At 41.0% G+C, this 25,906-nt stretch overlaps 1 protein-coding gene and 1 non-coding gene across 2 annotated transcripts; both read right to left on the bottom strand.

The window, feature by feature from the left end:
- Window positions 1-966: 966 nt before the first annotated feature.
- RNF149 (ring finger protein 149) lies at window positions 967-25,067 on the bottom strand. The gene is made up of 8 exons (XM_075524376.1): window positions 24,399-25,067; window positions 16,694-16,944; window positions 13,695-13,763; window positions 10,687-10,769; window positions 10,110-10,206; window positions 7,246-7,441; window positions 4,818-6,888; window positions 967-1,582 (listed from the first exon to the last, which is right to left on the bottom strand). The coding sequence occupies exons 1-7, from the start codon at window positions 24,856-24,858 to the stop codon at window positions 6,830-6,832; spliced, it is 1,215 nt and encodes a 404-aa protein (XP_075380491.1). The 5' UTR covers window positions 24,859-25,067; the 3' UTR covers window positions 967-1,582; window positions 4,818-6,829.
- On the bottom strand, window positions 4,385-4,500 carry LOC142405098 (small nucleolar RNA SNORD89). The gene has a single exon (XR_012774072.1). It is a non-coding gene; the product is annotated as a small nucleolar RNA SNORD89 (small nucleolar RNA).
- Window positions 25,068-25,906: the final 839 nt, after the last annotated feature.

Below are 25,906 nucleotides of genomic sequence, written 5' to 3' on the forward strand. Positions count from 1 at the left end.
CAATTATCAAGAAAGTCTTACAATTTTTATCACAGGCACTTCTGTAATTATTACTGTACTTGGGAAATAGGCACAGCCCATTAATTTCAGAGCCCTGTGCATTGATGAAAACAGTCAAACTTGTTACTGAATTTGCTGCTGTATGCTTTTGCATTGTTTGCTTGTTAGGAGGGAAGGTTCCCACATTCCCTGGTATATCAGGTTTATGTGGCAAGGTTGTGGTAGTGGAGGGGCTGCAGGGTGGCCTCTGTGAGGAAAAGCCAGGGCTGCCTTGTGCCAGACCCAACCAGTACAAGCTGGCACAAGTGAGCCCCTCAGCCAGGCTGGTGGCACCTCTGTGATAACTCCATGGACCCCATAGAGAGGACCCACATTGGAGCTGTTCTTTAAGAACTGCAGCCCATAGGAGGGACCCCACACTGGAGCAGGGGAACTGTGTGAGGAAGGAACAGCAGAGACCAAATGTTACACACTGACCACAACTCTCCTTACCCAGCCCCCTACCACCACTCACAGGGAAGGGAGAGGTAGAGTCAGGAGCAAAGGAACAGAGGTAAGCCTAGGAAGACCTGGGGGAAAAGAAAGGTAGTTTTAGTTTTGTCCTTGTCCTACTCTGTTTTTAAATGGCAATAAATTAAAATTAATCTTCATCAGGTCTGTTTTGCCTGTGATGGTAACTGTTTATCTTGACCCATGAGTTTTTCCATTTTATTTTCTTCCCCTATCTTATTGAGGAGGAGGAGTGAAAGCAGCTGGGTGGGCATCTAGCAGCCAGCCAAGGTTACCCCACCACACCCAGGTATTGGTTACATGGGGAAAACTCTACAACATGCAGAAAGGATCTTCCCCTTAGCTACCCAGCATAAAGTTAAGCTTGTTTTGTGCTGTGCTGCTTGAGTGTCCAAGATCCATTGACACAAGTGTAGTAAAGAAAACAAAACTCTCAAGCTTCTCAGACATTGCTTTTTAAAAGGTCTGTATAATTTATTATGGAATTTGAGCTTTTAGCCATTAAGTTACAACAACAATAATGCATAACTTGACATTCTTACAGTTGTACATACACAGTGGAAAAGACATAGCCCAGTGCTTAATCCAAACAATGCAACCAAGTTAGTACCAGGTTACCATAAAAGACAGTCGATTGTGAATAGTTGTTGACAGACTAGCAAGTTCAAATGGTTCTCTGCAGCTGTGTTTATAGTAGAAGTAACTGGCTTCAAAGTTTTGGACTTAAGCTTCAGACTAACAAAACAATGGAAACTCAAATTATTTTGCTCTTCTGAATTAAGCAGGGTATGATCATTTAAAAATGCAGTATCATTACCATGTTTCAGATGGTGAGAAGTAGCTTTAGGTCCAATGGAAGTACAGTGGACATTTTCCAGGCAATGCATTCTTCACACAAACACATGCAATTATAGAGACATTCTACTTTTAAAACTTTCTCAAATCAATTTTTGCAATACAGCAGGATATCTGAGGAGAGAGATCAGGACCCATACTGAAAAAAACAAAAGCCTTCAGCTTGATTTGTGCATGTTTCATCTACAATTCCAGTTCCCGAATCTTCACATATCACCTATGAGAAAAGAATACATCTAGTAAAGATCAGTCTCAAGGACAGAAGACATTACAATTTTTACAGCCATTCTGATAAAAAAAAAAAAACCAACAAGACTATGCCACTGCCACCTTCCATTTCAGGAATTGTAATTCACCATGGCCCTATTAGAAAACTGCATCTCTTCAACTTACCCAAGGGGAGAGTCTTGCTCTTCCCTCCTCCACCCCAACTCCTCATTGCCGTAGCCCAGCTCTAAAACTCAGCCAATTGCACAGTAAGGATATTCAGTTTCCTAGCTTGTCCAAATACAGCTTTGATAGATTTAATTTTCTGCCACTTAAGCTTAATTAGTTTATCACATACTCTTAATCTAAATGCAAGACAGAGCAAAGTAAATAGAGCAGAAAAGGAAACCAGAAAGGACCACTCTCTCTCCTTGTAGCAGGAAACTATTAAATTGGTCCAAGCCACTGTGCAAAGTCTCACCCAGCCCGGTGGCTGAAGGGAGACATAGAGAAGAGAACAGTCTCTTGTCAGGCTGCCAACACAATTTGATTCACCCAGCAGCCAACACCAAGAACTCCATTCCCTCCAGGTTAACCCAATGAGATATTGCCAGCTGACTCCTCTACTAGATTTCAGTACATTCTTCTTGATCTCAGTATCTTCATCCAGCACAGAAACACTGCATTCAATGCCGAGTGATGAAAATCAAACCAATGAAAACTGCACATGTAACCTCTCCACTCAAAAAAACAAAAACCCCACACCAAAAAAACCCCCAAAAACAAAACAAAAAAAACCCCAAATGCAAACAAAACCCCCAAACACCCACACACCACCATCACCACAGTATCGTCATTACTGGCTTGATTTAGGGTGCTAAAGGTTCTGTTGAGCAAGAGTTCCCAGTTTTACCGAACCCTTGGGATGTTGATGTGTAACAAAAACATATCTTTATTACACATTGTGGCAACAACTGAAAAAATATTCCACAAATTCAGAATGCCATTCTTAACCTACTGGTGTATACTGCAAAGTACAGTTGCTGTTACTAACAAGAGTTGCATGTCTAGACAGAAGTCTGCTTTTATGGGGCAGCTAAATAATCAGCCCAACCTGTTGTGTCCTATCTGTTGCCACCAATGTAAAACCAACACCTTTCGCTTCTGATCAAGCTCATCAAAACCTGCGAGTGTAGATACTGCCTCTGCCTCAGACATTCTCTGAACCACAGGGCATGGGAAGTGGGGTAACCATCGCTACACACTTGCCGGGCTCCTCTCCGCACAGCTACTACTGCCTCATCTTTGAGAAAGCTTAGCGGGCCAGGCAGAAAACCAGGATGACCACTCCTGAATCAAGAAGTGATTAAAAAAAGTCTTTGCACGTTTGACAAAGTTGTTGCAAGGGTGCTTCTCCATGCCAGTTAACACTCTGGCACAGGACTGGAATTCCCGAAGTGTAACAGCCCAGCTTTGGCAGGAATATACCAGTCCTCAATTTATTAAGTCAGCATGGATTAAAAGCATTCTCACTGTAGTTAAATTATCCTACAACTCCTCTGGCATACCTCCAGAATCTAGCAGTAATTACTGGCAACAGGTTACTGGACTACATTCACATACTTGGGGGGGGTGAGGGGCAGGGGGAAGGACTTACTGCTATCTAATCAAACTTCCCTAGTACATGCAAAGAACCTCCTCCAAGCATTGCTTAGAGCCAAAGAAGAATCCAGTCTAGGGGTAGTTAGTAAAAGAAAATCCAAATTTTCTAGTTAAATTGGTACAGCAGGTAATTAAACTCACTATTACCATGCATTTAGAACCGTAGACATTTCCAATCATTTTTGCTTGCTATTGAGTCTGAAAGCTGAAGCTAGTTTAAACATTTATTTACTATCAAATTTAGTCTACAAATGCTAATTGGAGGATATTATTAATAAACTAAGATTTCTGAACCAAGATGGCCTCTAGCCTCACTTTAAACACCAGTCCATTTTGACATGTAGATAGCTCCTTTTTAAAATCACTTGAACATTACCAGTTTTCTCCCTCACAGTAACACCAGAACTAACGAAGCCATACCGATGAACTCGATACTAACAAAGCTCATTCTACAACATCCCCTAGTTCTGGCTAGGGATTTTCCCCAACTGTTTTATTCAACATCACCACTGGGAGGCCGTCTACTTCATGTGGGCACCATGCTTTAGCTTTGTATAATCACCCCATATGACTGCCTCTAGTAAGAAACCTTCTGCCTGATTTCAGTAAAATCTGACAAAGAGACAGAGACCTCAGACAAGTTCCTGCATGTTTTATGAAAATGCCCAGCTAGGAACAGAAAGAGGTTGGGCCAGGGGGGCAGAAGGAACCCAAAACATGTACAGCATCAGCTCCCACATTAGGCAGGACATAGCCTAAGCAGAAGAGGCAGATTAAAGATACTCCACATGGGAGGGGAGTCACAAGGCACCTATCCTGCAGAAACATCCATAGCATTGAAAGACTCATTAGTTCTGACCTTCATATAAACTTCTGGTAGTTAAAGCGCTAGAAACTAGAAATACCAGTTTGATCCTATACAGTAGGTCCAGATCAGCAAAGTATGGGAACCAGATCAGCAAAGTATGGGAACTCACCTATAGCTGCTTACACCCATTTACTCTAAAAGTAATCAACTTCAGATAACAGTAGGTGATAAGCTCCACATTTCTAATCCTCTCTTGCTACTGTTTTAAGCTCCACAGATTGTCTCTTTCCCATCTTGTACTTTATAACCTACCGCTTTTTGCTAATGCGTGTCAGCTTTTTGACTGAGGTCAGACTAATGATTCGCTTCGGACAATTTTTGTCATCGTGCTTCCAAGGAGAGCAAACTGCTTGCTGGAGGCACTGCAATTCGGCCTTTTATTGTCATCATTCCTCAGCAGCACAGCTGGCCTTACGAGACTTAACTATAGCGAAGATTAACTATGTGCAAACCGATTTGACTGAAACGACTGCAACTACGCTTGTGAAAGGCGGAAACAAAACCAGTGTAGTGCCAGCATTAGAAACGTACTCCAGGAATCTTCATACTTTTCCCAATCTTTTCCCAAGTCAGTAGTATGACTCACACTTCAGATTTTATAAGCACACATTTCAGTTTGCAGGTTCCCTAGCTTTTCTTCCAGCTTTCTGCCAGATCTCAGCTTTGAGAAAAGCTTTTGGTTTTACAGGTATGACATAAATGCTGAAGTACTTACCACATTTCTCCCCTCCAGCATGAATATTGCGCTGCAGGTATCAGCAAGACACAATCCACAGACTGACAAGACTTCTCTTGATAACGCCTTTTGGTTCCTCCTTGAGCTAGAGTTTAAACCCTCTTAACATTTACTATATCAATGTTCAGTTTTGTGTTAAGGAAGAGGGAGAAGACTTAGATTTTAATATTGACGAGATAGTTAAAAAGGCAGTTCTGGAAATGTTGATAAGCTTCTTTTGGAGACATAAATGTCCCTATACATTGTTTGGTTTAGTTGTGGGTTGTTTTTTTTATTTGTTCAGTTTGAGATGGTTGGTCAGTCATACTCCATTCTCATGTGCTTCTTGTAAGATAAAGGCATCACAAAAACTTGCACCTGCTGGTGACATCAGAACTACAACCTGACAATTTTCCAGTAAACCTAAAAGTTACACTCCTACAGGGAAGAGGCAGATTTTTTTTTTTTAAAGTAGGCATTAATAGGAATATTTTGAAGGAAATTTAGGGTGAAACATCTGCTCTGCGAAGTAGAAGTTCAGATTATATTTCCCCAGCTGAAACCTCTGTCATTTCTGGAACATTCATTCTGAAATTAAAAAAAGTTATTGCTTCTATTGAAGCTCAATATAAGTTAGAAAAAGAATTGCATATTTTCTTAAAAACATTCCAAATATACATTTTAAAAACAAAATGCACTCTAAAACAAATGTCTAGTAAAAGACACTGTTTTAAGCAACCTGTAGTAACAGCTTTACAAAAGAAAATTGAGGAATGTAGCATATATTATTTATAACATGACAATGCTAAAATCCTAAACAATTCACTTCACACTCTTAAGTAGTGTTTTAAATATACATATTTCTTTACAAAACAGCTTAGCAATTCCTTATACCACTTACAGTATATAAATATTTGAGTAAGAGGTCTTAATGGGAGATGCCAGGGTTTATATTTACTCTCAGATGCTTCAGGTTTCTTAAGTGTTTTACTATAAGGCACAATACTGCTAATCTAAAAGGAATAAAAGCTAATGGCAAACCCAGTCAAAACTCCTAATGTGGAATATCCAAGAGAAGAATTCCAGCATCTCTATGCAAAGGAAAGGAAAAAACAAAACAAACCCAAACTTTGTAGATCCTAAGAAACAGTTTCAATTTGTACATAAAGTGGGACAGGATGGGAGCAGGAATAAGAAGGAATTAAGTAAATTCTTATAAATAGACTAATAAATATATTTTAGCCATAATTAGCCCTTTACCTCTGTTCTACTGAGTTTAAGATTGAAAGAGGTAACCAGTGTGCATATACCTAAATAAGTCTACATGCTCAGCACGTGAAGACCACCTAGCACAACCTATTACTGCCAAATTCAGTATAAAAGCTAGCAAGATGGAGAAAGTCTCCTTTTCTCAGCATCCACTCCAAGTAGAACACATTACAAGGTCAGATTAGTATTTGTTACATGTAAGGAAAGTTGCAACTAGCAATTTTTTCATCACAAAAAAGGATATGCAACATATCCATGAAGTTATTTGATTCTTTCAAGGTTAGATTATGTCTTTTCTAAGAATATCCATCTCTGATTGCAACAGATCAGAACTTTCAGAACATTTTAATAGTTGTAGTCTTGTAAGTGTTCTTCATGTGTACATACTGAATGTAAATAGTGCATCCAAAATACTTATCCATTAGACATTCTACATTGTTTTCACTGCCTAGTCTTCATCTTTGTTACAGCCCTCTGGAACACAATGACATTGTAACAATGCTTACAGAAAAAGGGTTATTGCATCTTTTTTTAGGATGAGATATCCAGAGGAGATTTTATAAAATCCTCCTGCGTACAAAATTCTTAGTTATTAGCCCTTTTGGAACACCAGCTAGAAAAGTTTGAAAGGTAAAATAATTTACATTGTTATTTTTTCCGTTAACTAGACAAAAGTCCATACTAATTAAATAAAAAATAATAGTTCTTCAACAGTCTATTCAAGATATCTTCCATGAAGCAGTTCAGTGGAAATTTCCGTTAGACAGATGTTCTCCATGCCGGTTATTACTGACATCCACATCTAGAAGCCAGGAATTAGAAGAAAAATTGTTTGTTGATTTACCATTTTAATACATTTTATCTGTTACATTAATTCAAACTCTGGCAACAAATTTCATAATCATATATACCTAAGGTTCTCAAGATTCTCTGTCTAAGTAATACTCCTAAGACACTGTTACATTTTTTTTTCCTCTCAAGACCAATTTTCTCCAGCTTGATAGAATTCTCTCAAAATCTACCTACTTGTGTTTTCTGAACACCAGTAGTGACACCACTCAGTCTGGTCCACAGTGCAATACTAACTTAGAGAATGGCTTCTTCTAATGCAATGAATAGCATTAAGAATTGTCAAGTGATAAACCAAATTATGACTTACCAAGTAATGCTGTGGTTTCACCTGCGTCCTCTTTTAAACTGGTACACTGCAATACAGATTCATTAGTAGAGGAAGCTGACAATTCGCTTACTTCATTTCTGTCATCATCTTGTAAAGCAATACTCAGACTTCCGACTGAAACACTGCCGCTTATTGATTCAGGTATTGGAACTTCAAGTACATCTTCAGGGTCCCCCTTCAAAATTAAATATATTTAAACTGACACTTTTGTATACCATTAGGCATCAACACTCCTCCATGTTACCACTTTGTAACCTCACCTTATTGGAAAAAAGACCATTTTTTTTGGCCTTTATCTATGCGCTCATGGGTACAGTGTTGAGTAGCGTCTGCTTTTGATGTTATTGTCTGACTGCAAAGATACAAAGCCAAGCAAAAGAAAAGCCACTTTTCAAAGCCACTCCAAAGTAAAGAACAGCAACGGCAAGAGTCAAACCAGCCAGCCTTTTGGATTGACTATTTCAACACTGTAGCAACAGTATTGCACCAGTCTGGTTAGGAGCAGGCTCAGCACATACAAAGTCTTGCTGAGCAAACCTATCGATCCTTCATGAGTTTGTGGAAGCCGCTGTTTTTCATAATAGAGTTGGGAAAGCTTAGACTTTTTTTTTTACTGGGTCGAGCAAACATTTGACATCGGAACAAGCTTCCCTCCTCCTCTACCTCCAGCCTAACTTTAAGTCTGTTTCAAAAATGCAAATATGCTGGCTTGTCACTTTGCAGGAACAAAACATCTGCAGCACAGGCAAAGGAATTTATTTCACCTATTGTATAGCATGAGCTATTTCTGATCCATTCTGAAAGTTAATTAGAAGTCCTACATGCACAATTCTGTTCCTCAAATTAAACAGACTACCTTCATTACGCTATTGCCATTGATATACTGACATTACTTATATATAAGCAAGTATACTGCAGTACAAGTAGCTATTCTGTGGGCTTCATAATGAGTATTTTTCCCCCCTCCTCAAACAACTAGCAAGGGCCCATCTTAAGATTTAAGAAATTCTAGGCTGATCCTTTCTTTAGCACCAGAGCAGCATATTTTAAAATGTACTGAATTTTAATAAGCTATAGAACTGCTACCGTTGAACACAAGTTAAGGCACATGATACTAATCACTAGGTATGTGGGTGGAGGGCATTAATGATTTTGGTTTCCAAATCTTACGCAGTTAAATAAGCGCTAAAACTACAAGATTCAACTACGCCCTAAGTCAGACATGTTGAACTGCAGTTCTTTTCTTGTAAGAAATAGCATAATGCAGAACTAGCCCGCTGAAGTCCGCTCTTTACAAAACAAAAGCCAGGTAATAGGACTTAGTCCCTTCTTTCTTAAAAATTGAAGCATCTGAAGTATTTATTTTCCATAAAACTGAATTGAGCCTTCAGCCTCTTTGCAGAAGGTTTAGCAGAGTTCTATAACAAGGCTGCACATTCTTGTCTGCAGTTATGCCACTCAGCAAGCACACTGCTGAAAGAAGCTGCCTTGCTCTTTGCACTTTTTTTCCTCACATCAGTAAAAAATTCACACAATCCGGGCAACCTGGATCAGGCTGAAAACTAAGCTAGAAAAAAATGCTGAATGATTTCCCACATTACTAGCTTCAGCGGGACTTGAATGATTGATGTATAAGCAGGACATTTCCGCCATTCCATTAGAAAAAAGAGCTGGGCTTCTGTATTTAATATAATTCCATTCAACCTGCTTTCCAACATTAATTTTGCCTAACAAGCAGAGGAGGTATTATTCCTCCTGGTTAGGCTTGGTATCAGTATCCTCTGCAACAGCATGAATTCACGAAGTGTTCCGAAGGTTCTAGTATTTCAGTTTTCAGACTGTATACAAAAGGATATACCCTTCTGCATATAACACAAGTTACATCAACTCCAAGAATTGAAAGTGAGCAAAAAATAAGCTGCTAAGATAACAGTATTACAGTAGTAATAGCTATTTCACATGACAAAAAGATTGCAACTCTTGGGTAAAGTCTGACGATACACAGAAGCGCCACAATCTGGTATATATTATATAGCAAGAGTATTGTCACCTTTGACAAAACAAAAAAGTAATTCATAAGTCTTCCATAGATCTGCTAAGTCTATGCAACGAAATAAGAGGAAAGCTAGTCAAAATGCAGACCTAATCTATGAAAGGAAGGTCCCTGATACCAAGGAACACCCTTGTTTTCTGAAGATCTCTGTAGATCAGTAGAAGTACATTTCATGCCTATGGCATGTTAGTGGAACTCAAGACTATTTATCAACAGTGACCAAGTAACCTACCGCATGTGTCTTCATCTCTCTTTTCTGGTGCTGTCAGAAAGAAATGAGAGCACATCATTTTCTCTACTTAACCAATTTCTGGTGAATGTCTTTAGGAAGGTTCTAAGTACTGGCTCATTTACAGGGATAAAACACTGGGCATATGTGGAAGTACACAAACACTCAAGATAGAAAAACTGTAATTTTTTCCTTTGAATTGCAGTTCTCAACAAGATCAAATATATGCTCTAGATCTACTGAATTAAGTTATATTTTTGCAGCTTGGGCAAATTGCCTCACCTCTGCTTCAACTTCCTTACTATCATCAGCTGGAGATAGAAAAAACTGGTTATCACAGAAGAGTACACAGAGGATTCAATAAGCTGCTTGATACACTGTTTAAGCTCTTACCCATAAGATTCCCTTATTTTTCTGGTTCTCACTCAATTACTCTTGCATCTTTGCCCAGCTTCTTCAGTCTCATCAAGTAACGACTGTTCTCATTCTGAACAGTTACATGAAGTCTTGCCTCCTGCACTGTACTTCTACCTTGAAGTTTAAAGTAAGTGTGCAACATACCCAGTATCCCAAAGCTTTGATAACATCTAGTTTACACATTGGACAAGTTCGGTGGTCCAAAAGCCAAGGGTCAATGCACGTTCTATGGAAGATGTGCCTAAAGAAAAGAAATGCCCTTTAGAACTTACCATGAAAGCCACACACTATTCCTTCAAACGAAGTGCAAGTTACTGCATTAAAAAATAAACCCATTCCTTTATAACCTTCACAATTAGGTACTGCTTAATTTACTAGGACAGACATAGTTCTGGAAGCATCTTCTTTCACGCTGGCTTTCTGAAATAAGAGATGTTACTAACCACAAGGACACCACAGAGATACCAGTTCAGCAGTGTACAGTTCTAACTTGATACTAAGCAAGCTCTACTTCATTCCTACACTTCTCCCAATTGCTCCTTTTTTCTGCATAGATATGAAGTGCTACATGGTCTCCCAGTGCCCTTCAACGTGTAAAACGCCATACAAATGGCACAGCTTCAGCTCTGCTGCCAGAGTTTCAGAAGAGTTTCCAGAAAGCTCATGACACATTTCTTAGGGAAAACATGCTAAAGAGGAAAGAATAATTATGGCAACTTACTTGCATGGCAGAATTCGGACAGTATCTTTCAGTTTATAGTTCTCAATGCACACAGCACAGTTTTCCACATCAACATCTAAACCCTAAAGATGACAACACATTTAAATGCATTGCATCCATATTTCATTACAGAACAAGCTTTGTGCAATAGCTAGCTTCACAGAATGTAATATGTATAAAATGGTTTAGCAAATAAAAACATCTCCCTCATTTAATTCAAGATTCCATCAACAGGCAATTTGATTAAGTGATACCAAATATTAAAAGCAGCCAAACTTGGATTTTTGAATTTAAATAGCTATACATGGTGCCTTAAGTAGTTTGTTACGTCTCAAACATTGGCTTTGCTCATGGGAGCACAGTAAAATTTCCGTTTAAAGTAACTAGAAAACAAAAATGTTAAAAGAGGTCAGCTTAGAGGAAAGTGCACAATCTAATTCTTAACTGATGGTCCCAAAGACTTGCAAGTGCTTAAGTAGGACGAGATTCTTGGGGTTGAACACTGCACACGCCTTCTTCCCCACTTTTTTCTTTTTTTCTACCACATCCTAGCAGATATCCCTTGGAAGCTAGAAGGTAACTGAAGCATGCAATTTGGGATGGTTTTTAAAACTTCTCTCCAAGCTTACACCAGAGAGACAGTCAAAACACAGTATTTCCCCACTTCAATTTGTTTCTTTCTAAGGGTTAAATATCTTTCCTAACAGGTCTTACTGCCTTCTTGAAGCCATGCTTACAGTTGCAGTGCAAATATGATGGATATCTCCAGATACAAGAGAAATAATTCAATGTTAATTGAGTTGTATGAAACGTAAGTATTAGAAGAACAGACAGTGGGCCAACTTCTTCGCTTTCATGCCCCACAAAATAAGTATTTTGTGTTTACTGCTTACTGAAGCACTTCAATTTCATTTACCACAAACACTCAAATGAATTAATACTGCAAGCAAATTTTCAAGTTCAAGGCAAGTTTTTCCCTCCTTTGCATGCTATCAATTTACATAGTTAGTGCCTTAAATTCACAAGTAAATCAAATTAAGACTATGGATTTTTTACATAAGCAAAGTTAAGACAAGTATTTATTCTATAACAAGTATTTTTTTATTCTGTACAAGAGGCAAAGTCCAAGCATACCATGTGTAGCACATGCTCAAATGAGTGTCCATTTTACAATAATCCCATAAGCTTCTCAGGGAAGATCTACATGATAGCAAATACACTTTTAAAATATTGACCTATTTTTAGTTAAATACCTCAACCCCAAGTGAAGTGATAATGAAAGACTGTACTGTGTCACAATAAAAGAAATACACTCTTTTAATCTTAATGGCAGAAAGGAAACATTTAAAGAAAAAATGCACATTTACAGAGTAGACGGGACTGTATTTCCAGATAAAGTTACATTAGTTCATGAAAGTACCTCTGCATCATTAAGTTACATAAATTTGCTGATAGTAGGCTGATTCAAATCAAGTTAGAAGACATGATTTACCAAGCACAAAACCCTTTATTTTATAGAGATTTTAATCTAATCTCATTCTACTCTGCTTAACTAACATGGCATTCATAGTTACAACCAGCATAACAAGTTACATTCAAGTTACATAACAAGTTACATTCCCCCATTTTATTTATTTTAGTCAAGGGTATATTGATGGGAAGGAACTACCTGCTACACTTCAAAAATCTTGTAATACAAATCCTTTTTAGAGGTTTACTGAACATCAACTTAAAAGCAGTTAACAGCTTCCTTGTGGTTCTCACCATAGGTTTCATCATGACCCTTTTACATCCATTTCTTCCTATGCTGATGTTACACTTTGATATTTACACAAGTTTTGGTTCAATTCCACCTTTCTTGATCTCTGATCTCACCATTGTATGAACAGAAGTATGAACATCCCTCTGTTCACAGCTTGAAATAGATTATTTTTTGATGGAATTTAGAATATAATTAAAAGTAACAAATACTCATAAAATGCTACTTAAACATGATGAATGCATAAAAGGAAAAGAGGCAAGTTCAAAGACAGTTGGGTTTTTTCATTTCAAAACTGATTTACTAAACGAAGGACGCATTCTCTGTAGCATGTGACCTGAGCTGAACAGCTGCTGTTGAACCACAGCTTTTGAAGTTCTTACACATAAATGTTCTCTCTCACCTTAATTTTATTCATGGATTAAAAAACCTAATCCTTGTTTTTCATTCCTGAGCAAATTAGTCCTTAAGTAAAAACTAATCAAATAAGACAAATAAGGGTGGAAAAAAATGTCTATGTAGTAGCAGAACCTACTAGGATCTAGCATCTAGGATCAGAGCTGCCTGAAACTCTGACTAAAATAATACTTTCTTTTAAAACTTTGGCTTTTTCTACTTCAGTTATTCTAATACAGCTATGAGTTTAGGCCTTATGCTGTCAAAGCTAACTTTTTGAAAGCTGTTTTAATTTTTAGAATAGCTTTATTTTAATACATAGAAATGTACTTCTAAAAAATTTATGCTTCAAGTCTATACAGCTCCTTAATGTATTGTATGTCAGAAGATGAAACAAGTGTCTCATTTTTCAAAGCTTTTTAGATTTCTAAGGCCTTCTGATCAATAAAAAGATGGATGTTCTTTTAAGAAAAGAAAACATTACATCAGCTGTAAGAACTGTGCAATCAATACGTCCTAGGAAGTATTGTGCAATCCACTTGTTGATGTTTTCAAGTGCTGATAAGATATTAGTGTTTCCTATCTTTACAGTATCAGCCCTGTAGTCTCCTGCAACATTCTGTATAACCAGATATTATGTGCAGCAGAACAGCCTTACATTTCATAATGTTCAGCCTTACAGTTCATATTTGACTCTTCAATTTTAAGCTTGGCCTTCTAAGCAAAGGTGCTAAAATGAGCCTAAAATTTTAAGTCATACTGCAATTACACTGTAAGAATTTTAATTTAAATTTTATAAAGACATTACAACAGTTTTTAAATCATACAGCAATAACCAGAGCCACTGAATTACCTTTTCTCCACGTTTCACAGTATGCAGCTGAAGCTGACTGATTGCTTTCTTGGTTTCTTTCCTATGTCCCTTGAATAAAGATTTTAAATATTAGTACACAAGTTAGTTTTAAGTGTTACATTTCAAACCTTTTAAATACTTTCCATGTAGATTACTAAGTCTTCTGAATGCATTTAAATGTTCATCTCTGGCCAGCTAATTTGTTTACAAGATACTTCCAGCCAGCAGATGTTGAAGAACTGCAAGTTTTGCATTCTTGGGGCACAGCAACAAACATGATCTATAAACAGTGCTCCTGCAATGAACTCAACCAGTGCAGAACTAGGCGGACCAAGTTGACATACATAGCTTTGTATCATGACTACCTGCATCAAGGGCCTTCCCGCACAGGAAAATTGATACTAATTTAGGCTTTAGAGGCATCAGAGCTGAAACAACAGCTGTATAACCAGACCTTCTAGTTAGGCATGCCCATGAGCAAGCACACCTTACATTTTGCACAAGCTTGAGAGAAGGTGGAATCCCGCCGGGCAGCCTACAGCTGGCCACCAGGTCAAAAGGCTGCTTGTAGCTATTAATGCCTGCCCTCAGTTAAACACTGTCTCACACATTGTACAAAGCTTTGCACTGAAAGGACACATTATGCAAAGGAGATGACAAGAAAGGCTTAACAGACATGAGACACCATACTGGACTTCTATACAGTAACAGTCCTAATTATGCTTAGAGGGGAAGCAAGAAAAGAAAGTAGCACTGTATTCCAAGACAAAGTGCTAGCTACTGCTAGAAATTGAGGAACTAAATGCTCCCGATTAACAGATGTTCATCTGTCTAGCAGCAACCCTCACTGATGAAATACCATAAAGGAATCAAAAAAACCATAGTGGCAGCTTTTTTCTGTAATAATTACAATGACTTATAGAATTTTACAAGCTTACAGTATTGAAAATTGGGATTTTTTTTATTTTTTTATGGTGTTAAAAGAACTAGTCTGAAAGTTCTCTCAGAAATGGACAGACAACCAGCAGCAGCAGTCTATTTCACCTTCTGTATCAGCTCAGGGTTTTCTGCACAGTCCTGTTTCATCTTCAGTAGCAAGGAGGTCTTCCAAAGATTTACTGCTAAACTGATGTTAGAAAAAAATCTTAAGATACCCATCTTCACCTTCACTTAGCAGCTACACAGTAACTTGCTTAAAAGCCTGGCATACTTAACTCCCAAGTTTTACTTATACTGGAGTCAATAAGCCAAGCAAAATAACACTTCAGTTAGAAAAGTGGCTTTTTGTTTCTTTTAAGACTTCTTGATATATCTTGACCAACATATTCACAACATTTTCAAACTGTTCGCAAAGTTTTATAAATTTTTGTTTTCAATGGCCATTTTAAAAGAAGGAGAATTGAGGAAAGCGGCATAACCTTCTAATGCTACACAATTTCATTTAAAAGGCATTTAGATGACAAGCCCAATGGCAAAATCTATTACAAGTTTGTGGTACACATTTCTAGGAAACATCACATTCAACCTAAAAAACGCTCTTAAGACTACTGATAAAGCATTTGAACTTGCCTTAGCATGAGCTATCCTAAAGCCAATATAACAGGAAGAAGCAACTTTCTTCATCAAACAACTGTTATAACACAAGAACACACCCCTTTTTCAATAAATACTTCTCAAAAATTTTGTTTTCTTGGAAGTATTCTCAGAATGTGAGTTCTCAGACTTAAAGCTTAGTAAAAAAGACTCTGGGGAATCAACATTTCAAGTAGACCGCAAGTTTAACCAACACAGAAGTCCCATGTGTTATCCTCAGTTACTGAAAAGAGAAATTAAGTATTTTCCTAGAAGAGTCCTGTAAGTCCTAATCAGAGCTCAGACTCCTGAAGGCAAACAAAAACTCCCTTCCCTCCTCCCCCAAAGCTAGAATCTGCATGTTCAAACAGAAGGCAGGGGAAGTCCACATGATAAGCAGTCGTTTGAAACAATTTTTTTTGTTGTTCTGAACTGAGGATAAAAAAAAAAACAGAGAACTGCTTGCAAAGAAAAACAAGTGCAGCTTTCTTTTTCACTGTTAGTAGAGAACTGTGGTAGAGCTGCTGATGACCACAGAAGAAACCTAACCTATTTGCAAGAGTTGAAAAGCACAAGAAGTGCCATCCTAAGATATTTTAAAAACTCAGCTGGACTAGGTCCTCAACAACTTCATGTTAAGTTGTCCTCTTGAGTGCAGGGGTTTGAACCAGATAGCCTCCAGAGGTCCCTTCCAACCTAAATTATTCTATGATGAAGTACTTCCCTCAGGGGAAAAAAGTAAAGCTGACTTTTTTTTTAACCTGTCAAAGAACAGCAGCAATTTGGAAAGGACAAATTAAGGAGCAAAGTTATTCCTTCCTGATCTTCCCAATACTCCCACCACTCTCAGTGCATCAGATAGTCCAAAAGAGCTGAATCTCACCACACGTGCTCCTTCTAGTCTGCTGCCATTCGGTACTCTACAGTGGAGTAGCAGGATTACAAGTATCAAAAGCAGTTTTCATATAGCTTTAGAACCAAAATTTTAGTCCTAATTACTTGTGGGTCTCGAGAAAAAAAATTACCATGGTGCCTCTCCATTAGAAAAAAAATCTGGTTAGGGAAATTAGTACTTTCAGAATGAAAGTTACGGAAGAATGAAAATAATTTTTAATGTCAAAAGGAAGGAAGTTAAGTTAGGTGACAAATCACACAAGAAGCTGCCTTTACTCAGTTGTTGACAAGTGACTAAATGTATTTCCCACTACTTCATACAGGTATCTAATAATTACAACTAGCCAAACTTGTGATGCCAATTAGCACACTGCTTATTAGACTCACTAACCATTACTGAGTAGCATTCACAGCTATTAGAGTAGCAAGAAGGCAAAGATCTTCAAGAATGCTTCAATAAACAAGCAAAGTTAGGCAACTGATTTGACATGAGAAGATGGTAAATGCTCTAAAGCATCACCATCTCAAATTACCTGGTTTCCAAACTGTGATCCTGTATACAGGAAACGTTGTATATAGTAAAATATGAGCCAAGCGAGCGATATAATCATCATGGTGATGAAGGCGATGGCTACAAACACAACCGACTGACCACTAATATACTCCTGCACGTGTCGCGTGCCAACAACAATAGTCATTTTTACTGGAATCCCTCTTCGTACTGGCTCCAATATCTCTATTCCTTTTGGATAGCCAACCATTATCACCACTGTATTTCCTGTTCCTGTTGCGAGGGGGAAAAAGAAAAAGAAAAAGTCAGTCATCACAGTAAAAATTTAGGCATTCTGGCTTTATGGTAATTTGGGCCTCTGCAGTTAAGATCAGCGAGCAAAGTTATAGGAAAACATCTGATTTTTTTTTCAGGCATAGCAGACGATATAAAGTTTACTAATAAAGAACCCTTTATTTACTTTATAAAACTCTTAAACACAAGATAAACTTCAACAGATGCATCTTTACTGTTCAAGGTCCTATACTCCTCATTCCACACAGTGAGGTGGGATGTGGATGCCATGCAAAAAAACCAGGCAAGTTATACACATCTCCTCTTGAAGTTGCTGAAGTTCTAACATGCAACTCAGGAACAGCCGGTCTTTTATTTGTCAGTGTGGGAATTTTAGCTGCAGCTGGAGACAGTATGTGAATACCATGAAGAGACACACATTCAATTAAGTTTGAATCTGAATCCATAGCACAATTACACTGGGTATGTGAACAAAGAGAGAAAAAAAGATTCAGATATTTAAAATACATTAAACATTGAAATACTTAAAGATTCTTCAATACTAAATATTCAAAAATGTAATGAGACTTCATGACAAGGACTTGTCAAGAAATACTTTGGGACTCTTTAAGGAGCATGGAACCAAAGGATTTTTCTACTAGATTAGAACTCGAAAGCACTCAATCCATATGAAGCAGCACCTAATTAAAAAAAAACCCAAAACTTTAAGTACTATACTGCCACCAAAACCAATAAGACACTGTCAAGATTGACTAGCAGAAACCAAAGATCCTCTGGAACTAGAGTTTTACTCCATTTTGTCTGGAGGCATCTCCAGTATTGTCTCAGGAACCTCTAACCGAAGTATTACAAAATAAATTACAAGCAAATGTACTTGTTTAAAATGTCACCTTTTCACTGGTCTATGCTATTTTTATTTGATTACTTCTTAGTTTGTGCATAGCAACACTGCTATACGCCCTTGGTAAGTCATGGCTTTATAGCTTACTTTGCGTGCCTACCTCTGAGAAGTGAAACTAAGCTTGATTCAGAGAGAAAGCAGGGAAAGAAGAAAGAGAGGGGTTTTCCTAGCCCGAAAGCTAAAGCTGTAACGTCACAGCTACCTTTTTAGATTCACAAGATTACCGACCTGCAACAAGACCTCCCACTGAAGACTTAAAGCCTTTTCCTCCCCCCAGCTGTGTTAGAGTCACTACTGAGAAGCTACGTCAAAGAAACGGTTGCCTAATTCATAACAGTACATCAGCTGGGGATTTTCAAAAGTCAAAGCAGCATTCCGGACTCACCCACCTCTCTGCCTACTAAGATAAAGAGTTATTTGCCTGAAATATTTAAAACAAACTCCTTTAGTTGAGTCGGTTCCGGCTGTGACACCTCATCAACCTGGTCACTCTGCTACCACGCCAAGGGGAACTTGCGGAAGTTTCACTCCCGTACATAGCAGCTCCTCCCTCCGTAAGGTGCAGACAGTCTGCTGTGGATGAAATACTAAAGGTTCCAGTTATTAGTTGAACAACCCTCCTATCTCAATGCCAGTTACCCTTTTTCAGCTTCACCTTACACAACCATCCCACTTCTGGTCACCTACTGTAAGAACCATTATACTAGTCTACCAGATCTCGGCCCAGCAAGAGAGCAGATTTTCCAAACGGGGCTACATTTCTGGAAGTTTTGAGGATGGTGCAGAGAGACAAAGAAAAAGATGCTACCGGGGAAAGGCCCTACTTGTGCCTCCCCTCAGGCACCCCACTTGGCTCGCCAGCAGCACCCCCCCAGCTCCCAGCATGTGTTGCCTTGCCTGGTGGGTGCATTAGGGGATGCGAAGCTGAAGACCAACAGGACAAATCCACAGGCAACCAGGCTCCGCTAATTAGTTCTACTCACCAACAATGTACTGATCCACATGATACCACAAGTCCAAGCATACTAAGAATTGGTTAATTAATATTATTCTCCTCTCTGAACCAGCATGAAATCATTACCAGAGAGACTCGTGAATCTCGTAGAGAAGAGAGTCCATGAAAAGCTCCTTGCTTTCTGACCCTGCACAACCCCGCAGGGCATTAACAAGAAAAGAATATATGAAGGCAGAAATTTATCTCACGTTGCTGAACCGTTATCCACATACCTAAATCAGGAGATTAGGTCCTATGTCCTTTATCAACTGTAAGAATTACAAATAACAGGAGGGGTGCCTAAGGGTGGCTAGTGAACAGTACAGGAGTGCTGGGAAGATTTATGTTGTTTCATTCGGGCTTGGGGAAGAAAAGAAAGTATCAAGACTAGAGGCAGCCCGAATTTTTCAATCAATAAAGGCTTCCTCCTCAATCCCAAAATCTTAAATCAGTTTAATCCTGCTATCTAGTTCTCTGCACAATTTCTAACAAAGAAGTATTTAAAAACCCCACAACAATCAGTAATGCCCTTCTGTGTTTTGTCACTAACATGTCCAACTATCAGCCAGTTATTTCCTTGAAATGGAAGTCAGGATACTTTTGTGCAATGGCTGCTAGACACTGTGACACCTTCTAGTCTTAGAACACAAGTATGCCATACATTTTTAAATAAATGCCCATTAAAAGCATTTTAACAGTTTCAAAGACTTGGTGATGAACCTGCCATTAAAAATACATGCAAGTAACATGACGGCCTTGAAGGTCACAAGACAGAAGGAGGGGGAAGAAAAAAAAAACAACTGCAATCCACTATTACAAAAGGAACAAGAACAGTCTCAGAGAAGCAGTTGCCCTGAGCAGCCTGTAAGACTAAGGGCTTTAACTCATTCCTCGCTAATTTTAGACTTCTGTTCTGAAACACATTATTCAAAGACTGAAATGTTGTTGAGTCATTCCACCAGCTTCTTCAGCTGCAACACAACTCAGAGACCTCAAATCACATTTATAAAAGAACTCCAAATGTCACATACACGTATCTACTGAGAGCATGTTTTGTTGGCTTTACCTTTCTATAACTTTCTAATTTTGCAATAAATAACCATATTTTTACTCTGCCAGAGTAAACTTGTTTTCTTTTCTAGGTTCGATTGATGCTTCAGTGGAATTGGGTAGATTTGAAATCTGGTATGTACTTTTTTTTTTTTTAACATTATCATCCAAATAAATGAGTGAGCTGGCAGATCCTTAGGATACCTGGAAAGGAGGGTAAATTTGGAATTCTGAAGATGAAGCTACGTTTCCTGCCAGTGTGCCAAGGTCAGTTTTACTGCTAGTATTGCTAGTCTTCTCTTGCAAAAGGAAAACGGCACTCTCCTGATGAGGAAAAAGTAGTACAGCTACAGATCTTGATTCCAGGATTGGAATTACCAAATGTTGGATTACCAAACGCATAATCCAACACATACACTAACAATCCAATGACAAGCTTTGTCTTGACCACCTACCCCAACCTCATCTCACCAAATCCCTGCTGCATGTTGTGTTTTCACCTGCCTCAAGAAGGAGGATGCGTAACCAGAAGAGTCAAGTAGTCGAGCAATCAACACTGGTACACATTCCTCTTTCCACATGGGTTTCCAACACATATGCACTCTTAACATATAAAATAGGTATAAGCATTTTGAAGTTATTCCTGTTCTTCAGAACATAGCAGCTCCACATCATACAGTCACTGTCCGAGTTAAACAAGCCACTGATTTTAGTAGTACAGTACCAGAAGCTTTCAGTAGAAAGCATCAGTAATACAGAAGTTATGCACCACTTGGGAATCCCAAGTAGTGGTGAAAGCAATGTAGCAAAGAGTTGAAGCACATGCCAAAATAACCCTAACTCTGCCACTTCGGAGCTAGCGCAAGCTTTTAAAATCATGAGTACAAAGTTGCTCGCATCTGTTTTGTTCAATATACCTGCGTAAAAAAAACATGACAATGAAGGAAAGAACTAGTTGGGTGTATTTTGGCAAGGCTGCACCAAATCAAAGACCATTTTCTTTACGTAGCCAAAGTCATATACTCAAGCTAAGTCCCAAGCTTCCCTTAAACCCACAAGCCATGCACCAAAGCTCCACTCCAGATCTATCTTCAAATGACTACGGCCAGTCCCCCTTTCTCCACAACATCACATGGCTGTCAAGCACAGCATGTTATTCCATAGTCTTCAAGGTATCAAACTTACGTTCTGATCAGAATCACCAAATCCTAGCTTGAGAGGGGATTCAGAGATGGCTAGATGCCCAGCATGAAGTATATCAGAAAAATACAGAACCAGAAGACCCTTTTTTCTTTCCACTGCAATACACCTCTGCCTCCCCCTAATTTCTCACCCAGCACTGAGCCACTAACTCTCCTTAGTCTGCTCTCCACAATACTCCACACCTTGCTTCTCCAGACTCCTCTCCAACCCACTCCCAGCTAATATTTATATACAATATTTATTTTGGGTTTGGAAAGGAATTAAAAGCCTCTGTATTATATTAAGTTCACCACCACCACCACCACAAGTGAACAGAATTAAGACTGCCTGCAACGTCTATATTCCTGTAAAACTGAAGTTTGAGTTTATACTATTCAGATTCAATAATTGAAGTACAACTCCTTTAGTCATTCGGCTAAAATGAGTATCTTCCACTGGAAAAAAAACTCCTCAGCCACACGTGAAGTTGTTTCACTATTACTTCTCTCGAGGAGGGAAATCATCCAGCATTTTGAACAATGTAATTCAGGCAGAGAGCAAAGGCCTGAAAAACACAAGACACATCAGTAGAGTGGTATTTGAAGAACCTTCTTTGGAAGGAAAGACAGGATTGCAAGACTATATATTCAAACTCTGGGCTCTGCTGTTCCAAAACTTTAATTAAAATCCCTACTCTCTGCACTCACAAAGCGCCCAAGGTATCCATGAAACAAAAAACTGAACTGCAGAATATTTGCAATATTTGTCCTTTATCAAATGCTTTGACACCAGCTAGAGCAAATCACTTCTTTGTCTAATCAAGAATCTCTCTTTTTACTCAAGTTGGAATAAGTCTAAAAACACCAAAACCAACAACAAAAGCACACACGCATCACACACACCAGAAAATTCAAAGGCCATTTTTTTTAGGAGGATGAAAAGATGAAACTTGGAGACCAGAAAAGTTACCCATTTATCACCCTCACATAATTCAGGCTGCACCTCTATTGGCCATAACCATTACTCCATCTCACATCATTTTCAGTGCCACTAACTGCAAATCCATTAAGTGGCTGTTCCTTATGCATATAACTACTCCTTAGTTACAGTACTGCAGATTTCCCAGAGTATTTGTTCTCAGCACTCCTCCCAGAAGCAGGGTTTGTTTCCTCATGTGTCAGTTCACAAATCCCTTCACAGGAATGGCAGACTTGGATCCTGTAAAATACAGCTTTACATTCCACGTTTTCCCTTGTCTGTCTTCCACAGACTTTTTCCCCTTCAAAAAATCCAAGATCTTTCTTGGATCTGTGAATCCAGTCTGTGGATATACTAATAGTAATTCTTCCCTATATTCCCAAAGTGCACTGAAAAATTTAAACATTCACATTTGAAAGTTTCAACCATGAAACAAAGATTTGTTACTCCAGCAGAGCTAGTGATTATATTGTGATATATTATTATATTCCTGCTGCATACAAACCATTCTGAGGTCCAACCTGCATTTGCGAAGTCAGTATAAGTAAGTACAAATATATTCTTGTATATATACTATACTAAATCACACTCTTTACATAGGTAGAGCTTTTCTCAGCAACATTCTGCCAGTTTAAGAAGAAAAAAAAACAGCCAGCAGTCAGGTAGCACTTTTCTTTATACCACTGATAGAGGTAACTATACCAGCAAGTCAAAACCTGAACATAAGCTTAAGAAGGTCTTCCGCAGCACAGAGATGATAGCAGAAAAGAGAAAAATCAGAAAAATTTGATAAAATAAGCAAGATGAGAAAACAAGGAAGAGATTCCACAAAAAGAGCAAATAATATTTATGAGAGGCTACGATGGGGCATGGAGAGGAACATGGGAAAATTCCCACAGCGAGGAAAAAAAAATTTTGTACTGATTGGCCAATGCAGAGTGACAGCCACAAAAAGAAACCGAGAGCTGGTAAAGAGTAAAGAATTACTGCCCAAAGTACCTTAATTGCCACATGGGATCAAAATCAAAGGTACATCTTACCTAGCATCCCACCTCAACTCTCACAGTGGATTAAGAACACAAGAGATGGGCCAGGCTGATCTATCCCAGCAAGCAGCAGGCTAAGAGCCTGAACGGTAATCACACATCCAACCCCCAAGTTGGTGCCACTTGGTATTCCAAGAAGAGAGCATTGTTTTCTGTCCGATATATCATACGTGCTATGAAGCAACAGCTCCCTAACTAAGATTTTCAGCTCACTATATTAAAGTTTGTTTTCTTTAGAAACGCATTACAGTTTACTTCAACCAATTCCCTCGTCTTCCCCTTCCTCACCACCAAGAAGGATGGCCTGGGCATTACAAACTCCTTATACCAAGACCATGTGAAACACACATTTGCAGCATTTTTTTTTTACTTAGTTTGCTTTGTCTTTATATCCTCCTCTGAAGACCTTCCAATTCCTCGGAAGTCAAAAAAAACAAACACATTTTATAGCAGAGTTTTGAGGGGTTTTCCCTCTTTGATTTAAGCATTTGATGTTGTCATGTTCATAAAAATCCAGCAAGACTTTAGTGTTACAGCCCAAGCAGAGACTGCAGCGACACAACATCTGGGTTCTTATCTCAGCAAAAATCACAGATCTGTAGGTACAGATCATCAGCACGCTCAGACAAGCAAGTCAACATCTTTCTCTAGGCTTCAGTTTTCCTGCCGCATTCACAAGCATTTAAGAATTACCTGATGCTTATATCTCTCTCCCATCCTTTACAGACCTGCGCAGGAGAGGACGATGAAGCTATTCCAATAAAGCCTGTACCAAAAGCTATCTTCAAATAGCTACGGCTATGCCTTCAAAGGCACCAGAAGGCATCTTCAGGATACCTGGCATGTTTCCACACGGCTTGCGGAAAGCAGCCTACCTGTCATCGCTGTAGCCATTCTGCCAGGGGGTACAAAGCAAAAAGGTAGCTCTAAACGAACCCGTGCCCCCCAGTGCCTCCGCCCGCAGTCTGTTACACGGCTGCCCGTTTCGATGGCTTCGCCGCATCTTCTCCCTCGCACCCGGGCTGTAACTTGGAAGACAAGCTGGTCCCGGCGCTTCCCCAGCGGGGTTTAAAGGACGGGGGAAGAGGAAACAAAACCCCGGCTCTTTGGACCGTTTTTACGGGGATTTCTGCCCCCCCCGTCCCCCATCCCCATCCCTCCCCGCGCAGAGCCGCGCTCCCGCGCCACCGAGGCGGACCGGCGCCAGACAAAGCCGCCAGCCCTCAGCCCCCCCCCGGCCCCTCCGCAAGCGCGGGGAGCGACCAGCCGCGTCGCCGCTCACCCAGGTGGGACATGGAGACGGTGCTGTTGCCGAAGCGGGCCTCGTTGTAGATGACCACGGCGGCCGCCCGCTTCCGCGCCGCGTTGGTGACCTTGTCCTTGAAGGTGCAGCCGCCGCGGGCCACCAAGGCGATCCAGGGCGGCGGGTCGCCCTCGGGGGGCCCGCGGCCGCCGGGCGGCAGCGGCACGTCGTAGTCGGTGTCGGTGGCGCAGCCCTCCATGTGCCGCGGCGAGGCGCCGCGGGGGATGCCCACCAGGCCCTGGGCGCTCTCCTTGGGCGAGCTGTCCCCGTAGCGGCCGCTCTCCGTGTTGCCCCGCACCGTGCGGTTGCTGAGCGGCTCCACGTAGGCCGTGCTCACCCACGCCGTGTACCACTCCAGGGCCCGCGCGCCCTGACCCACCGGCGCTCCCAGCGCCACCAGCGCCGCCGCCACCAGCGCCAGCCGGGCGCGCCGCACCATGGCCCGGCCGCCGCCGCCGCCGCGACGCGGCCCGCCGCCAACAGGAGGAGCGGGAAGAGCGGGAGGAGGCCGCTCCGCCGCCCCCGCGCCTCGCTCTCGCTCTAGCCCCGCGGCCGCCCCGCGCCGCGCAGGTAACCCCGCGCCGCCCGCTGCCCGCCCCGGGCGGAGCCCGCCCGCCGCCGCGGCTAATGGCGAGGCGGAGGCCGGGCCGCCCCGCCCCGCCCGCCGGCCGCGCAGGCGCGGCCCCGCCCCCCGGGGTTCCCCTCCCCCCGGGAGGAGACGGGAGGGGGCGGGGCGGGGCGAGCGGCCGTTGCCGCGCCGCGAGGGGCGCCCCGCCCCCTTCGCTGCCGGCCCCGCCTCCGGGGCCGCCGGCGCGCGCCCGCGCCGCGGCTCGTGGGGCCTCGGTCGGCCTCGGCCCGGCGGTGAGGGGCCGGCCCTGGGCCGGGCCTGGTCGGGGGGCACAAGCTCGGCCAGGGGCGCAAGCCGGCCCCCTGCGCGGAACCGGTGCCCGCGGGCGATTAGCCTAAAGCGCCTCCTGCGCGGAGAGCGTCCGCTGCAGTTTTCCCCGCGCCGGCCTCCCCGTAGCAACGAGCCCTTGGACGTTGCTTGGCCTTCAACCCTAGCGATAGGTGGCAGTTTTAAGTCCAATCCATCAACCTGGCGTGACCGTAAATGAGTCACTCCTCCACCCGCCGGGGCACACCTTGCCCTCCCTCCGGGGTAAAGTGGGTCCTCCCGAGTGGCAGGCAGCTGGCGTGTGGGAAGCAAGGCCGGATGGGGAGAAGGGCTGGTGAGAATCATAGAAAGCTTTGGGTTGGAAGGGACCTTTACAGGCCATCTAGTCCAACCCCCCTGCAAGAGCAGGGACACCTTTCACTAGATCAGGTTGCTCAGAGCCCCGTCCAACCTGACCTTGAATGTTTCCAGGGATGGGGCCTCCACTGCCTCTCTGGGCAACCTGTTCCAGTGCCTCACCACCCTCACTGTAAAAAATGTCTTTCTTAAATCCAGTCTAAATCTGCCCTCCCTTAGTTTAAAACCATTGCTC

Source organism: Mycteria americana, chromosome 1 (assembly GCF_035582795.1).
Source record: "Mycteria americana isolate JAX WOST 10 ecotype Jacksonville Zoo and Gardens chromosome 1, USCA_MyAme_1.0, whole genome shotgun sequence".
In the NCBI taxonomy this organism is placed as follows: Eukaryota; Metazoa; Chordata; class Aves; order Ciconiiformes; family Ciconiidae; genus Mycteria; species Mycteria americana.

Bases quoted from the DNA above. Each gene is read 5' to 3' on its own strand.
- RNF149 (XM_075524376.1), bottom strand. From the start codon at position 24,858: ATGGTGCGGCGCGCCCGGCTGGCGCTGGTGGCGGCGGCGCTGGTGGCG. The intron at 10,770-13,694 runs GTAATTCAGTGG...TGTCATCTTTAG, and splicing joins CTGTGAAACGTGGAGAAAAG to GGTTTAGATGTTGATGTGGA. The intron at 6,889-7,245 runs GTAAGTCATAAT...CCTGGCTTCTAG, and splicing joins TGAAACCACAGCATTACTTG to ATGTGGATGTCAGTAATAAC.